Source organism: Scardinius erythrophthalmus (assembly GCF_964197995.2).
Source record: "Scardinius erythrophthalmus genome assembly, chromosome: 7".
NCBI lineage: Eukaryota > Metazoa > Chordata > Actinopteri > Cypriniformes > Leuciscidae > Scardinius > Scardinius erythrophthalmus.
The window spans coordinates 10527362-10545905 of NC_138227.1; the positions used below are offsets into that span (position 1 = coordinate 10527362).

General features: G+C 39.9%; 1 protein-coding gene across 1 annotated transcript in view; it reads left to right on the forward strand.

Moving 5' to 3' along the window:
• Positions 1 to 17839, forward strand: part of tenm4 (teneurin transmembrane protein 4) — a gene marked incomplete at its 5' end in the record, with an annotated part of 174702 nt that extends 156863 nt beyond the window's left edge. Inside the window, 4 exons of the mRNA XM_081371629.1 lie at positions 4359 to 4655; positions 5417 to 7031; positions 8973 to 9115; positions 14764 to 17839. Of these exons, the coding sequence (XP_081227755.1) occupies positions 4359 to 4655; positions 5417 to 7031; positions 8973 to 9115; positions 14764 to 15522 (2814 nt within the window). The 3' untranslated portion in view covers positions 15523 to 17839. The remainder of the gene's footprint in view (positions 1 to 4358; positions 4656 to 5416; positions 7032 to 8972; positions 9116 to 14763) is intronic.
• Between the last annotated feature and the right edge of the window lie 705 nt (positions 17840 to 18544).

Consider the following 18544-nt stretch of genomic DNA (forward strand, 5'->3'; position numbering starts at 1 on the left):
TTCAATTAATAAAGCATCTATGAGGCGTCGCACTGGACAAAAGCTAAAAGAGATGTTTGTTTATGATATTGTGATGCACAGCGACCCACTGATTTGTTAGATTTGTACCCAACCCTAATGGAAATGTGGGTCACTAGCTGCCCGGAGTATTGCTGTGGTCACATGTCCTTCACAGTGGCTACTGCACACTATCAGGAACAGCTGCCAGGCCACCAAAATTATCCTTGTCTCCATAGCAACTACATCTCCTGACAACAACAGAGCTTTGGAAATAGTAGTGTAAATTGTCCTCTCACAGCGAGCCCAAATCCAAAAACCCACTGAAGGCTTAAACACAAGGCCTCGACTGTCAGTTCTCTAAATGTTTGCTTTACATTATTAGAACGGTGTCCTATACTGCCTCCATACAAACAAAGACAACACGTGGGCAAGTGTGTTTGCTGAAGGAAGCGACAAATCGCACTGAGCAAACAAGATTACAGTTCTTACCACAGCAGCGGACGGATGGGGGAAATTAGAAATGAATGGCAAAGCGGCAAGCAAATATTGGATTGGAAGAACAAAAACTTGAATACATTTTTAATGACAGTGGAGAAGAAAATCAAATGTTGTTTGACAGATTTGTTTACTTTTTGAATATGGAATGGAAATTTCAATTATTGATGGTGATTTATGAAAACAAACGTTACTTACAAGTTGTTTATTCATTGGCAAAAAGTGCATTAGTGCCAGTCCTAAGATTCTCATAATTAGTCGAGTTATGGAAAAAAGGGTTGTTTTTTGTTCCTAGTTTTAATCCTTGTTTGTTTGACAAACGGGAGTCGGGTAATCTCAAAGAAGTTGTACTTTGATCAGCAAAACATGCAAATTTTATTCGGCTGTCAAAGGAACATGGTGCGGGGAGATGTCTAACATTCCCCAATAGTGTGTGAAATATACAATATCTTTTAATATACTTTTTTTTTTTATGGAATATTTAGATGTCATTTTCAGAGTGCAACCAACAAGACATTAAGAATGATAGAGATCAATTCCCCCAAAAATGAAAATTCCACAAGACTTGTACTCTGTATTCCAAGTTTTCTGAAGCCAAACTATAGCTTTTGTGAAGATGTAATCAAAGATTTAAGCTTTCGTTCAAAAGTCTTGCTTTGACTCATGGCTACCATTCACTTTATTTGTTTTTGTAAAAAAATAAACTGAAATATTGTGAAATATTCCTGTGAGGCAAAGCTGAATTTTCAGCATCATTACTCCAGTCTTCAGTGTTCAACTTGCTGTTTGGGATTTCTGTTTATAAGCATCTAAATTAGTGCCAGATTGAAATATTTGTAAATGCTGTTGAAATGTGCCTTATTAAAGTACACTCCACTTTTGTCTTGATGTCCTTTATGAGGGGGAACTTAGACACTCTCTGTTTTTCCCACCCTGCCCCAATTTGATCCCCTTCCTCCCATCATATCTGCTTTCCCAGTGCTGAGCCCGTTTAAAGGAATGTCCAATTTAAGACATTCCCCTTGAGTGGGTTTCCATTCTCCAGAGGCCCAGGATCTCGCTGCCAAAAGAGCTTTTTTTCCAGCCCGTTGGGCCTCTGTTCAACCAAAGCCTGGCATGAGCAGCCAGCCTTCCCTTTCAATCTCTCTTCATTTTTTTCCTTAAGCTTGTCCCTTCAGTCCCCTGTCATTCTACACTGGACAAATCGGCCCTTGACACAAGTTCCCCCATCCTTAGAGCCATAAAAGCATTGGAACGTGTAGTAAATAATACTTAAGTGAATTGCCTAACCAAACGGAATAGCAGAAATAATAACTGTTTTCGAACAGGTTTTCCAAACATTCTCCCTGTCTATATAATGTTTGGAAACCCTGTTTGAAAACATTTATTATTTCTGATCAGAAAATAAGTTCATATGTGAGTATTTTCAGGACAAATTTTCAATCTCGGCATCGCCACATCAAAGTTAGAGTGAGAAATATGGGGGCCGTGTTCATATCAGTGGGTGGGTGATGCTTAAAGGGATACTTCACCTCTGGGAAGATGAATGTGTATTTAAAATAGGTCATTTAAGTAGAAGAAATGTGGAGAAATTTTTGAATTTGGAGCTTTCTAGACTGAGAAAAGCCAGAAAATGTATTTTTGGCTTATGTGGATGAAAGACAACAACTCCCAGAATGCACTTGCTTCGCTGCCTTAGAAGGCCACGCCTACCAGTTAGAGAGCACATTTGAAAACAACAAGGCTAGCCTAAGTAAGTGATGAGTTTGCCAGGGATTTAGAGACCCAAAATGTCCGGGATTCGGCTTTTGCGTTCTACAGTCGCCATTCATCATGTTTACTGTGGCGAGCAGGACGAGGCTGACGGCCGCGGGAGAACGGCGCGAGGCCGGTGGCTTCATTACTGAGACGCGCCGGGTCTCGCATCTCTCACGGAGGAGCGGGAATTTTCTTAGCAATGTTAAAACGCACATCAACCGATCACTTGTTTAGCGTTCATGGAAACACTACAGTCAGATTCACCGATCGGAATTAATTCAGTTAGATTGAAACGAGAGGTGTGCATGTAAACAATGAATGGCGACCGCAGAATGCAAAAGCCGAATCCCGGACATTTTTAACAGTCTCGCCCGCCGGACAAGTCCGGGAAAAGGAAGATGGTAACCCCTACTTACTCAGCTTTCTCCTATTATTCAGCTTTCTCCACAGAAAAAGAGCATGCTAGCTTAGCTTCCAAAGAAAGACGGCTGATACTGTGTACATTCTGTGAGTGAGATCCCACCCTCTATGGGCGGGTTGAAAACATGCGGAACAACGCCATCTACTGGCTGTAGTCTTTAGCCTCTGGACAGAAAATCCTCCGATGACGCAAAATGACGATTTTTGCGTCATCTGAGGATTTTTTCCAGACAAAAAATACATAAATCTCTCCTCTCAGGGGGATATGAGGGGGGAAAGCATGGTAATTCGAAAATACTACAGGTTTTCTACTAATACAAAGCTTAATGCTAAATCCTGAAGTAACCCTTTAAAGAAATGGGGAGGGAAAAATATATGCCCTTTATTCTGTCAACCTCTTTGTTCTGTCACCCCCACCGGGAATTCTTCTATTCATGAGCTGCTTGCTCTTAATGTAAAATAATCCTCTCAATTAGGTATTAGTGACATTAATTGGCCCCAGTGTAATTGTCCCTTCACAGATGAGAGCTCCCAGCATGCCCACGAGGAGGAGAGAAAATGAGAGAGAGCTTGCTTGTTGCTCTTCCCCCCGTCCGCCATACCACTGGACCAAAGCCAACAACAACTCACAAAATCACTTTAAGACTCTGTTAAGCTTTGCCAGCACTGAGTAAAGCCTGTTGCCAACGTACCTGATGAGAAAAATCGAAATCAATCAAGGAGACATTACATAGAGAAGAGATATGGGGAAATGAGTATTTGATTATAATGCATTTTAAAGTCTGCTTGGCCCAAACTTTCAGATGGTTATTTACTCAATAGTCATTCAACCCTTTAGCCATAATACCAAAGTGGTGTGCTTAGAGGGGGAAAAAACAGCTGGCACAAATACAGACTTTTAAGGGATATTTATAGTCTGCATTCATTCCAGGCTTCAAATCATGCTTTGTTGCAACAAATAAGCTTGCTTATTACAAATCTTACCCAATTGTATTATGCTTCCGCTACTAAATATAGAAAGGGAAAAAATTGTTTCAAAAGTTATGTGAAATTCGCAAAAGTGTGATTCTTTCTTGGCCTGTTAATTATTAATTGCTAACTGTTAATCTTATCCACCAATATCTAAATTCATATCACAGAAATAAAGGTTCCAGTTCATTGTACCAAGAGTTGAAGGTATTGAGGTCTTTAAATCCTGGATTTCCCCCCTGCATTGACCTGTGTGCGCCTTTGGGATTACCAGCCATGTAGGACTAGTTCTCAGCTCTGATCTCAGCATGTGCCGGGGTCAGAGGGGTCTGCGCATTCGAACTGAGCTGAAACTCAGTATGACATGTCATTTAAGCAGTGTAGTGGGCTTTGAATTTTTAAACGTAGATGAAAAGTGTCATCTTTTTCCTCCTCCTGCAAATACAATTCAAGTTGTCTACCCCTCAATAATTCCATCCTTAAAGGCATGGCGAATGATTATACAGAGTTTCTCTCATTAGATTTGTTTTAACATGAAACAAACAAAGAAATCGATTAATTAAAGAACTTGTGTCCTCTAGAGGTTAACCGTAAAAAAAACATTTGAGTAAAAAGTAATGAGAGTTTCAGAGAAGACACTGCATCTTACCGTGTCCACATGATGAATTCAGAAGCCTAATCTTACTATCTCTGTTTTTTTTTTTTTTTTTTTGTAGGTTCATAACAGGAACTTGTTATCCATGGATTTTGACCGCGTAACCAGGACCGAGAAAGTCTATGATGACCACAGGAAGTTCACCCTAAGGATCCACTATGACCATGCCGGAAGACCTACATTGTGGGCTCCAAGTAGTCGGCTAAACGGTGTTAACGTAACCTACTCACCTGGCGGCCACATCGCCGGCATCCAGAGGGGCACTATGTCGGTCCGAATGGAATATGACCAAAATGGGAGAATCATCTCAAAGATATTTGCAGATGGAAAGTCATGGAGCTACACATACCTTGAAAAAGTAAACATCTTTATCTAGAAAATGATCAGTTTAAAAAATAATTATCTTTTGTTCTGTAGACTTGAACCCTATTCATTTGTTACATTAATAAGCTTTAACCTTGCATGCTTCAGCAATGTTTCCTTTCTAATGTCAGCTTGTGTTATGCATTGTTCCCGCACACAGCTTGACAACTTCCTCGTTCTTAAAATATCACAAATGTCACTGTCTTGATAATTAGAATATCTGAGAAATGCAAGACCTTACAGTGTAATTTGGGTTTAAAAGTATTGATTATAAGCCCTAAACTCGCTCTATTTAATGTTTCTTGCAATTCTAAAATGACCATGTGCTGGTTAGATCAATAGCCTCTAAGTAAAAAATAAGAAGAGCTGCTTCCTGTTGAAATATAAACTCCAGTATATCTTCCCACTGACTTCCATATAAGTTGACTTTATTAAAAATGGTATCGGAAGGGGTGGGGGGTATGATGACTTAATCCTCGTTAATGAGATTTTGCCCTTCCTCATTTTTCAGTCAGTGTTGTAGAGCAGCATATTTGTAATTTTTATTCACCCTGAAGTGATTCTGTGACACCCTACAGTTTGTTGTGCAGTTAGTCATGTGGTGCAATGTGACTCCTGGGTACCTAGTGACCTTCAGTTTTACTGGGTGTAGAATTTCACATTTAACTGTTTGAAGTGTTCTCAGAATGTGTTGGGAATTACAATGCTTCATTAAATCAGCTTACTGAACATAGCTTTGTCATTTTCCTTTGGCAGTCCATGGTGCTGCTGCTATACAGCCAGCGACAATACATCTTCGAGTTTGACAAGAATGACCGGCTCTCTTCAGTGACCATGCCCAATGTGGCCAGACAGACCTTGGAGACCACCCGTTCCGTTGGCTATTACAGAAACACATACAGACCACCTGAGGGCAATGCCACAGTTTTGCAAGATTACAGCGAAGAAGGACTGCTTCTACAAACCATCCACCAAGGAACGGGGCGTAGAGTCATCTATAAGTATGGAAAACTCTCCCGTCTGCTAGAAATACTTTATGATACAACACGGATTGCCTTTTCTTACGATGAATCTGCTGGCATGCTGAAAACCGTGGGGCTTCAAAGCGATGGCTTTGCGTGTACCATACGCTACAGGCAGATCGGGCCGCTCATCGACAGACAGATCTTTCGTTTCAGTGAGGAAGGCATGGTGAACGCCCGGTTCGACTACAACTACGACAACAGCTTCCGGGTCACCAGCATGCAAGCAGTCATCAATGAAACCCCCTTGCCCATTGACCTCTATCGCTATGATGATGTCTCAGGCAAAACGGAGCAGTTTGGCAAGTTTGGAGTAATCTACTATGATATTAACCAGATCATTACCACAGCTGTCATGACCCACACAAAACACTTTGATGCCTATGGACGAGTTAAAGAGGTACAGTATGAGATTTTCCGTTCGCTGATGTATTGGATGATGGTACAGTACGACAACATGGGGCGAGTGGTGGCAAAGGAGCTTAAAGTCGGGCCCTATGCAAATACCACCCGTTACACATACGAGTACGATGCTGATGGCCAACTCCAGGTGGTGTCCATCAACGACAAGCCTCTCTGGCGTTACAGCTATGACCTGAATGGAAATTTGCACCTCCTTAGTCCCGGTAATAGTGCCAGACTTACACCGCTACGCTACGATATTCGGGACCGCATTACTCGGCTAGGTGATGTTCAGTACCGGTTGGACGAGGATGGATTCCTCAGGCAGAGAGGCAATGATTTCTTTGAGTATAACTCTGCTGGGTTGCTTGTTAAAGTCTACAACAAAGTTAACGGATGGACCATCAAGTACCGCTATGATGGCTTGGGCAGGAGAGTTTCCAGTCGAAGTAGCCAAGGCCACCATCTGCAATTCTTCTACGCAGACTTGTCCAGTCCCACCAGAGTCACGCACATGTACAATCACTCAAGCTCAGAGATCACCTCGCTCTACTATGACCTTCAGGGCCACCTCTTTGCCATGGAGTTAAGCAGTGGGGATGAGTTCTACGTGGCCTGCGACAACATTGGTACACCGTTGGCTGTATTCAGTGGTGCCGGTCTCATGATCAAACAGATCCTGCGCACAGCTTTTGGGGAGGTGTATTTGGACTCCAACCCAAGCTTCCAGCTAGTAATAGGCTACCAGGGTGGCCTTTATGAGCCCCTTACAAAGCTGGTCCACATGGGCCGCAGAGATTACGATGTTCTTGCAGGCCGATGGACCATACCTGACATTGATGTTTGGAAGCGGCTCAACAGCAACAACATTGTGCCCTTCAACCTCTACATGTTTAAGAACAACAACCCCCTGAGCAACACCCAAGAAACCAAGTGCTATATGACAGGTAAACACATCATTTTTTATAAATCTTTTGTTGAAACACACTGAGGGCAACATTATTTAATAAATCCGTCCATCCAAACCCCTTGTCCTGTGTAGGGTCACAGGGATGCTGGAGCCTATCCCAGCGTCTCGGGCCGAAGGCTGGGATGATTATTTAATAGCCTGTAAATCACTTCAATGTTACATTTTACTTTCAACAATCTAAAACACCATGAGCAAATGGTGCCAAGAATCCTCCTTGCACTAGAGTGATTATTTTTCAGGCTCTCGTCCCAGCCCCAGCTTGGGGTGTTCTTGCCTCCACAAACACTGCTTGTGAGCAATGACAGCACAACAAAGTCCCCTTTGTTCTTCATTCAGGTTGTTCCTCTGAAATATCCCATCAGTCTTTGCTTCCTCAGCCTGTGCGGGAGGTAAATAGTGGTGAATGCTCCCCAGTGTTAGACAAATAACACAAAGGAGTCCATGGAACTAGAAGCTAGGGGCTGATTCACTTTTCTCTCCACTTGAAAGCGAAATTGCAGCCTTACTCAAAGAAAACAAAATATTATAGTCACATTTGTAGTCTATAACAGTGAATGCATCCTGGTTTTTGACTGAAATCAAAGCCTTGGTTCATGCCCTTGCTACCAAAGGAAATGAATACTATGGAATCATATCAGTTGTTTATGTTAGATTAAAGTGTATTTCCTTTGCATATCCTCTTGAAAAGTTTAGTGGCAAGATGAGCCCTTGTTCTCTGAAAATTCAGACGCAAACAACCCTGCCCCTAAACCATACATTGGATTCAACAAAAGTGATCCCTAATGATAGTTTTCCAGAACAATGTTTACCTTTCATACAGTACATCACCGCAAAAAAAAAAGACTATGCCTGGTTTCTTGCTTATGTTGTGTACTTTATACCATTCCTCAAAATGCAATGCTGGTGTGCTTCATTTGTTTATTCTTATGGAAATCTGGTTGATTAGCTTTACCAGCTAAATTTGGCTAGCAAATAGCATGTATGTACTGGTACACTGACCAGACCAGAACTATCCGGCATACTCTAAACAAGCTTGTGCCAGTTTTTGCTGGTCTTTGCAGCAGGGTATAGCATCTGTATGCTAATATTATGACGGACTAGCTGTATTTCAAGCTCAGATAAATACTTGGCCTCTAGGATTCACCTTCTGTCATTAAAGTCAGCTTTGAAGAAGGAAATCTAAAGATTCGGCTGGATATTAGATGTTCTTGAGTGGGCCATCAGCCATTTATAAATGATGGCGTTGACATTTTCATTCCTCTCTGAAGTACAGTAGGTACTTTCAATGTCCTCAATCATATTCATATTTAAAACAACTCTTTCAAGCGACAGCCTTAAATAAAGGAGCAGTACTCAGTGTGCACTTCATTGCTACAGTAATGTTTCTTCTATCCATGTCTTATGTGTTTGATGCAGCAGGGAAAAGTCACTAAAAAGGATATTTGATTTTGGTAAGGTTCATACACTCTGTATATTGTGATGGCATTTGCATTATATGCTAATGCTTATAGATATGCACAAATACAAAAACAAACATTAAAACGTTTTCAGATTATAGAAAGGGTGACACATTTGGTCACAGCATGAAATATGTATAATTATCAAGTGCACCAGCAGATCTAAAACATTGAGTTTCTCACATGCTGGAAGAAATGATATCAGAGAGATTTGGCTCTTCCTGTGGAGGATTAATCATATTTAGTCCAGTCTCTAAAACTACTGTTGCCTGTAATGACTGTGGGAGCTTATTTCGAAAAGGAGCTAACTTGGCATGTGTCCTGGTTTGCAATGAATTATGCTTTTGAAATGTAGTTCACCCAAATAGAGTAAATTGTTATACAGGCATTGTCAGTGAGTGTTGCAGTTTCCTTTTGCTCTGTTGTAAGTTTACTTCATTGCAGCATTTCTCTTCCAACAGATGTCAACAGCTGGCTAGTGACGTTTGGTTTCCAGCTATACAATGTCATCCCTGGCTACCACAAACCTGTCACGGACGCCATGGAGCCGTCTTACGAGCTCATTCACACTCAGATAAAGACTCAAGAGTGGGATAGCACCAAGGTAATTTATCCAACAAATTTCTCTGTTTGTTTGCCCACCTCTATAAAAACACAGCTGGCCTTTGACTTTAACTTCAGACTTTATTTGGAGTAACTTGACCTTTCAGTTTGCCACCTCCCTGTGGAGTCCACAGCAATCAACCCAGATGCTCGCACGAAAGAGCTTGGCCTCTGCTCTGGCTCCTCGAGCCGAGGGAAAAGGGGTCAAGCTAAAGAGCCCTTGTAATAGGACTGCCATTAGGGAAATTCACTCCAAATTTCCTCCAGCAGCAACCATTGATTTCATCTCAGTCTTTCACACTCTTTAGCTCTTTAAAAGATGTTGTCTCCCTCTCTTTCCTCTCTTTATGCTTCTTTGTCTCAATGCTCTCTGTTTTTCTCAGTCTCAGACATGCACTGATTATCGAGCCTCCTTTAAGCCATCTGAATAATTGAGAGGCTAGTTGGACACGGTGGCGGCTCTTTTGGCGGTTGTTAAGGACACCTTACCTCTTGAGCTCCCCTAGCTGAAACGAATTTTTCTTCTGAAAGAGTAACGGGTATATAGAGCTGGGCTGAATTAGGTGACAAATCAAATACTTTTTGGGAAGTTGACATATCCTTTGGTTTGACAGGCACACCATCTAAAATTGTATATGGAAAGTCCAGTCCCCTTGTTGATAAGGGCTTCCATTCCAATGTGTCAAACGGTATACACAACCTCAAGCTATCAAGCGCTATAATAAGGGAGCATTTGAAGCTGAGCGCCATGGGTGTGCCTCAGACATGAGATATGAGATTTTAAATGTACTGTGATGGAGCTTTTTTGAAGCCATCAGCCTGCCAGGTTTCATGTGGCTTTAATACATTCAAGGAAAACTGAAGTATCCAAAAAAAAAATAGGACTTTCATGTTTTAGACACCCCAGATTTTGTTTTAATTTAGTTGAGTTGTGAGGGAAAACTCTTTTTCGAGAGTTTTGTTAGATTTTCATTGCAGACCCAACTCCCAACAGAGCCATTCTTTTTCTCTTTCGCTAATAAATTCTCTTTTGGGAACCAACCATTATAATTGAATCAAAAGCACAGAGTCTTCTCTTGTAGAGTGCTCTTGCGCACAAAGGTGTTTAAATTGTCAGAGCATGCATTTAAAAAGTCTCCATCAATACAGCACAAAAATATTAGGTCTCAGTTATTTATGGCCATTGGATCCAACCATCAACTCCAGAGTTTAGCAATTAAAAACAAGACTATGCAAAATGTACAACGGGAAAGTAGACTTTTCTAGTGTGACCACTTCCCAAAAACCTGTGAAAAGTTAAAAGAATTGCACTGGAAGGTTTGTTTCTCTGGGAGTGATGTGGGCTGACTTCAAATCAACTTGGACACAATGCAAAGATGCAACGATGGACTGGGCAGCAATCTCAACCCTCCAGGGAGATTCCCCCTCTATCATGTTCCTCGTAGGGTTCCTCTCCTATGGGAACCTCAGAAGTGCATCCAATAGCTCTTTCAAGGCGCTTCTCAAAAGAAGAAAGAGCCTAATTCAATTCCAAACCCTAGCTTGAATTTTCCATTTCAAATATATATATATATATATATATATATATATATATATATATATATACAAAAATTCTCAATAAGACAGTAAACACTTTTGAATGTTTACTCTGAGATTGAAACTTTACTGTGGAAGTGAGACCGAAAAATAACTGATTTACCCATAAATCAGCTCTCCTAGGCTCAACCCCACAAGCAGATATTTTCCCCTTTTATTAGGGTGCAGTAAACAATTCTAATTGCCAACCAATTTGCTTTTTTGGCAATGTAATTGTGTGGTCATTAATGGGTTTTTAAAGCAGCTGCATTAAAAAAAAAATACTAATGGGCTTGCAGCTGCACTGCTGTTCTTTTGAGAGTCTAAAGTGGGTTATTTATACCATAATACCCATGTTACATTTACAAGTCCTGCAGTGCAGAGTATCTAAAGGCAGAGAGGAAATGACCCTTCATTACAAATAGCCTTTTCTCCCCTGAATTTCTTTTATGGGTGACTGAAGGAGGGATGATCAGGTGAATCTCACAAATAACATGATTTATGTTAGAAAATGAAGAAAAAAATAATCCCTTTTGAGACCAAGTGACATTAATTTCATTACAATTAAGCACATTCATTCTAATTAAGTTCCCATTAATATGATGTCCTTACCAAATTCTAATTCTGATTAAATAATTAAAGACAGTACAACCATGGTGTATAAATTATTTTTTGCAGTATTAAAAGGACTGTTTTCAAGCTTCTAAAAGCACAAAATCATATCATAAAAGTATCATAAATGTGGTACATACAACTACGCAATGTTCAGTTTAGTTAAAATTTAAAATAGTTTAGTTCAAATTTAATTTGTTATTCACTGAAAAACACCTGACAGAGAATCTCTGCAAACAGATCAGTTGAATTAATGAACAAATCTTTAAGATTTGTTAAAAAACAAACTTTTTTTTCTGAACTGGATCAACTGGTTCACTGAAATTCTTAAACTCAAATGATTCCTTCACAAATCAGACATCACTACATCTATCAAGGAATTTAGGATTTAAAAATAAAGGCAGATTTTTTTTAACCCTTTAATGTGAATTTAGTGGAAAAAGTGCTTAAATGTCATAAAGTCACAATGGAATTAATGGTTGTAAAATGATGCCTTGTTGGCAATTCACAAAAATACAATTTAATATAAATATGATGTTTTTTCTGTTGCATTTGGCTGAAATATGACCTCGACTTTGAGATTCACCTGCCCAGTGCTGTGTTCTTACTCTTAGCCAGCACTTCTTAATTCAATTGGAGTGTTGTTGTTTTTTGGAGCAGGAGTTCTGCTTCTTACACCAAACATGATGGATTTAGTGCTCTGAACATTTCCAACAAGGCTGGATAGTGAGCGCTGACTTTTTATTTAGACTCCCAGGGTTTCGAAGACCTGTGTGGTTGAGAAGTGACGTAAATGTGCAGATATCCGCTGGATGTCCACAGATTGATCTGGACTTATATCAGACCCCTGCACTGATAGGCCTCCATGCTGTCAGACTGCCTGACCAGTGCTATTTGAATGGTGCAGTATTTTTTATTTTATTTTTTAAAGTCAGATTGGTAGGGTACAGCATAGACAGCCAGCCGTTTATCTCTCTGTGCCCTGTGAACTGTGACCAGAATGAGAAGGCTGGTGGAGTAAACAAACATACTGAGGCGAGGTCTACGGTATTATACCTCTAAGCCTGGGATTTTATTCACTTTTTTGTCAGCAAACACTTTTAATACTTAAAATATCTACTTGAAGTACCCCTGAGATTTTAAGTAAAAAAAAAAAGATTACATTTTATTTTAAATATATATTAGTGCTGGGCAACGATTAATTGCATCCAAAATAAAAGTTTGTGTTAACATAATATATGTGTGTAATTATTTTGTAAATATAAATACACAGATCAAGTGTATAAGAGCATGTATATATTTAAGAAATAGTTGCATGTAAATACTGTATATATATATATATATATATATATATTTATATTATATATAAATGTTTAAAATATAAATATATAAATATTACATACATATTACTTATATACATGCATGTGTGTGTATATACAAAATAATTGTACACAGTACACACATATATATTATGAAAACATAAACTTTTATTTTGGACATTTGGACACTAAAAGATAAAAAAAAAAAAACCTTTCCTTTTCCTTTAAATCCTCGCTTATCGGGGTTATGCTACTCTGACCAATGCCTGACCTTCGTATTTTGAGCACTTCATGCGTTGTTTTTTGCCTCTTCACGATGACTCACTTAATTTAGTCCTAATTTGTAAATCGCTTTGGACAAAAGCGTCTGCTAAATGACTAAATGTAAAATGTAAAAGATGCTTTGAACAGAGAGCTTGACCTCCTCAGAAGTGGTAGTTCTCCGCAGTTGATCGTGAACTCAGATTATCATCTGTTATCACAATCCAATCTACTTATAAAAGTCCCTCCCTGCATTTTTATTCATAAGTATAGTTGAAAATGTTGTTTCACGTTACAGAAGTAAAATGGGTTGTGAATGCCGTTTAAACCACAGCTGATGTTCCTTTTTAAATACTGCAAATCGTCTGCAAACGATGCTTTACCAAAGAGAATCGTGAGAAGAACTCCAAGCCCTCTTCGGGAGCTAGCGGGAGGTAAAAATCACGGGAACCAGTTTACTCCCTACAAACAAAAAGTTTTTTAAGTGTTGAAGAGTCAGATGGAAGATCTTCAAAATAAATCACATGATTCACACCTGAACATGAAATAGAATGAGTTCTGCTGCGTACAGTAGTTATATCAGGAAAGGTGAACTGTTTGAAGTGTTAATGAAGCAGCATGATTCTTGGTTGAGGGGAAAGTTGAGCAGCTGAACGCGGGGGTAGGATGAGTTTCCCGCTGAGATCACCCATCCTGCACAAGCCATCAGGAAACGTTACTTACTCTCAGGAAATAGCAGAAGCAGCAGTGAAGGCGGTGGGCGCAATGACGCCTTGCCACTGGAGGAGAGAACATAATGAATGTGAAAATCACACGCAATGATTTACAACGTACAATGTTTTGCTGAGATGAACCATGTCATAATATGTCACATTCGATAGCGCCAATGTTGTTTTGGAGATGCAATATCATACGTTTAATTTGATCGTTCAATGAATGTACACTACCAGTCAAAAGTTTTAGATCGGTAAGATTTTAAATGTTTTTAAAAGAAGTCTCCTTCTGCTCTCCAAATATGCATTTATTTGCTGCTAAAAAAAAAAAAAAAAAAAAAAAAAAAAAACAGTAATATTGTGAATATTCCTGTGATCAAAGCTGAATTTTTAGCATCATTACTCTAGTCTTTAATGTCACATGATCCTTCAGAAATCATTGTAATATGTGGATTTGATGCTCAAAAAACATTCATTATTATTATCAATGCTGAAAACAGTTGTGTAAAAAAATTTTCAGGATTCTTTGATTAATAGAAAGTTCAAAATAGAATATTTTGTAACATTATAAATGTCTTTACTGTATCTTTTGATACATTTAATACATCCTTGTTGATGAATAAAAGTATTGATTTTTTTATCCCCCCCCCCCCCCCCAAACTGACCCCAAACTTTTGAACGGTAGTGTTTAATGTTACAAAAGCTTTCCATTTCAGATAAATGCTGTTCTTTTGAACTTTCTATTCATCAAAGAATCCTGAAATGAAAATGTAAATAATTGTTTTCAACATTGATAATGATGAGAAATGTTTCTTGAGCAGCAAATCATCATATCAGAATGATTTCTGAAGGATCATGTGACACTGAAGACTAGAGTAATGATGATGAAAATTCAGCTTTGCATCACAGGAATAAATTACATTTTAAAATATATTCGTATAGAAAACAGCTGTTTTATATTTCACAATATTACTGGGGGGGGGGGGGTTTGTTGTTGTTGTTTTTTAAATCAAATAAATGCAGCCTTGGTGAGCAGAAGAGACTTACAAACATAAAAAATGTTACCGATTCAAAACTTTTGACTGGTAGTGTAGTCATCCATAGTCACAGTAAAATCCACAAAAAGTTGATGTCAGGACACTCACAGGGTTTTGTTTGTCTCTTTGCAGTCCATTCTGGGGGTACAGTGTGAAGTCCAGAGGCAGCTGAAGTCTTTCGTCCGACTGGAGCGCTTTGGCCAGATCTACGGAGCGAGTGATTCCGGCTGCCCCCAAACCCCTCTCTATACGCTCTTCGCCACAGGGGGGTCCCTCTTCGGGAAAGGTGTGAAAGTAGCCATCCGGGAGGGCCGTGTCTCTGCCGACATCATCAGCCTGGCCAACGAGGACGGGCGGCGAATCGCTGCGGTCCTAGACAAGGCAAGCTACCTGCAGGATTTACACTTCACCATTGCGGGACTGGACACGCATTACTTTGTCAAATCGGGACCGGTGGAGGGAGACCTATCTCTTCTGGGAATGACGGTGGGCCAGCGCACGCTGGAGACGGGCGTTAACGTAACCGTCTCGCAGGTCAACACGGTCCTCGGCGGGCGTTCGCGCCGTATAACCGACGTCCAGCTGCAGTACGGGTCACTGAGCCTCAACGTCCGCTACGGCAGCAGTCAGGACGAAGAGAAGGTGCGCGTACTGGAGCTGGCGCGCCAGAGGGCCGTCGCCACCGCCTGGGCTCGCGAACGCCACAGACTTCGGCAAGGAGAAGAGGGCTCTCGAGTTTGGACGGACGGCGAGAGGCAGCAGCTCCTGAGCGCGGGACGCGTGCCGGGCTACGAGGGCTTCTACATAGTATCGGTCGATCAGTTCCCCGAGTTGGCCGACAACGTAAATAACGTCCACTTCTTGCGACAGACTGAGATGGGTCGCAGGTGACATGAACGCAAGGGGAACCCGTGCTCGGACTCAGCGTCCGGGACTTCTTGCCAAAGACAAGTTTCGTTTGTGACCATATTATGTTACTTTATTTTTATGTTGACTGTGCCAGACTTATTTTTTTAATACATGACGTACATGGTTGCAAACAGTTGCACTGTTTCGACAGCAGAGTGCCCTTCTCTCTTTTGGCAATTCTTAAACCCTCTTCGTCCTGCTGGAAGACGGCGTGTGGCAGTGTCCGCGGTTTATTCGGTTCTGCCTTCGTGTTTTGTGGGTTTGCTCAAAGGAATATAGGAAGAAGGCTGGTAATGCATTATGCTCACTGGCTCAGCCTGCTGCCAGACGAGCAGATTGTTATTCACGAGCTTCACTCCACTCTGCCTTTTCCCCCCGCGCCTCAGCCAAGGAGAGACCTCTTTTAATCGCTTCTTTTTATACTTGAAAGCCTACCGGCTGTGTCATACTTAAACAAGGACATTGGTGTTTGCGGTTCAGATGCCTAGCTGAACCCATCTCGTTTTCAAAAACTTGCTGTGGTGTCTTGTAATATTTTGGGACTGGGTGGCTTGCTGGTAACATCCATTTTTATTATTATTATTATTATTATTATTTCTACCATTTTGACCAAATGGCTTAAAACACATTTAGAAAGAGAAAAGACGAATAAAGAACGCCACTTAAAATCTGAAAAATGGACAAATTTAGTACATAAATAGAAAATAGGTAGCCCCATGGTCTTTAAAGATGCTTGTGAAAATGAAATCGACACTGTTTGGGGGAAAAAAGCTCCAAAGCCTAGTGATCTGCCCACCTAGACAACAGTTTAAGGGTTGATCCTGATGCAACAGCTGTTCTAATAGGCAGGTAGAACACTTAAGCAAGTATAAAAATCCAATGAGGTGAGAGAAATGTTGCTATTTCTTTTTATTATTATTTTATTTAGTGCTCAATAGTAGTCTGAACTTATCGGACACTTACCCAATATTTTGTGCTATGCTGTTTTATGCACATTAGAGAACTGTGCGTTTAGCATAGCAACATGCTAACATCAAACTATTGGAATTGATTCTCAATTTGTGTGCACATCAATCACTTATGAGGTTACATATTGTCAGGATGCCTATGAAGGCAGCTCCCTATGTAGGCGGTACACGGCACGGCAGCTCGCTAGGTTTTGGAATGGAGCTGCTAAGACTTTATGAAGGAGGATTGTTGTTGTTTTTTATAAAATAGTTTGAGATCAACATGTTATTTTATGGAAACATTCACAATGCACAGTATAATAACAGTTGTGAAAACATACAAAAATGTGAACATTTGTCCCTTTTATTGCTAATTGTTGTACTTGAACAATGTTTCAACACATGGAATAAAGTCCAGAGAGTTGGTCGATTCGGTTGATTTGTTTTCATGGTTAAAGCAAAGAGTTGCGTATGGACCATTCCTAAGAATGACAGTATTTATTTTAGTGCTGTGTTTTTTAGAGGAGTATACGTCCTCATGTTTGTCAGTGAAATCAACGCTTCAAGCGTAAAGCGGCATGAATGCTTAAAAAAAATAAGCACATTACTTAAACGTGCACTCAGACTCCTTTTCTTTTCTTTTCTAAGAAATGTACTTGGTGCTCAAAGCACTGCACATCGTGGTAAGGAAAGGTGACACCCCCTGTGAGTAGCCTTTGCCCCGAGGATCTCCCAAGCGTCGAGAGTGCTCTGAACGTGAAAGTCTGCAAGCTGCCTGAAATGCATTAAGGCCTGAAGGTGCGTCGTTTAGAGGTTGAAATGCACGTCAACCCACCATCTGGATATGTGAACTTCAAAGAGCATCTATTTCTGGTTGGATGATGTTAATATGTCGGAGATGATGGCGCTTCACGTTAGCGTTCGGTGTTCGCTTTCGCTCTTGGGGAAATCACTTTGGGATGGTCACCAAGATGATTAGATCAAGTGTTTTAAGCTGTATAATATTGCCGGGCATATTTTGGTTTCTTTTACTGCCATTGAATGCAGTGGCATCATGAGTCTAACAACATCGCTGTAAAAAGAACAACGCAGAATGAAGGAAAAAATGCTATTTGTGTTCAATTGCACTGAAATGCATCGCAAGGCTTTTATTTTTTTTTTCTAAACTTTCGGACTCGTTTGGACTTTTCGTTTGTTCTCAACACTGTGTTTCTAAATGCTTCTCTTTGAAAATGTAAATAAGATGAGAAGAAGTGGGCTGTAAATAAAATGCAAATGTAGATACCTTTTAGAGCTACAGCAGTGAATCTGTGTAGTCTAGACGAAAAAAAAATAAAGAATATTTTGTGTTTACATTTATTTCACGTCATTGTGATTTGCGCCGCAATTTTTCTTTTTTTAGAAACAGGTTTCTCGAACACTCCCGTTGGTTTGCATTGTTTAACTTATTTTATGTGAAAACTATGGGGAGTAAAAAACTCTCTTATTGACTTTATATTTCACAATTACAGCAATTTTGTCCCTTAATTGCAGCTTTATCACAGTTGTGACTTTATGTCCTGCAATATGACTTAATATGGTCCACTTGCGACTTAGTTTCTTGTAATTGTGACTTTAGACTTTAAACAAGTATATAACAACTGTGACTATTTCTCATAACTTAGACTTTATTTTTCATATTTGAGACAATAAACCTCAGAGTGTGCCTTAATTTCTTATTTTAACCTTTATCACATAATTACTGTTTTACATTTTTACTCTAAAGTGGACTTTCATTCTCTTTGCACTATGATCATATAATGAGCCAATAGAAAGATAGGCTATAATAATTGCAGTTGATATTACTGTTTGGGTCAATGTCACACTAGAATAATATGTTATTATGATATAGTAGGCCTACAGTGCACATTTTAGATATGGTAAATGCAGTAGGTCATCAAGATATTCCATGAATGCAGAAATGTGCTTACTGTATGCTGCAAAACTATAGAGATTAGCATGTTAGTACTAGTATGGTTCAGAATTCACATCCTTTACATTTAATATCCCTGGATTAC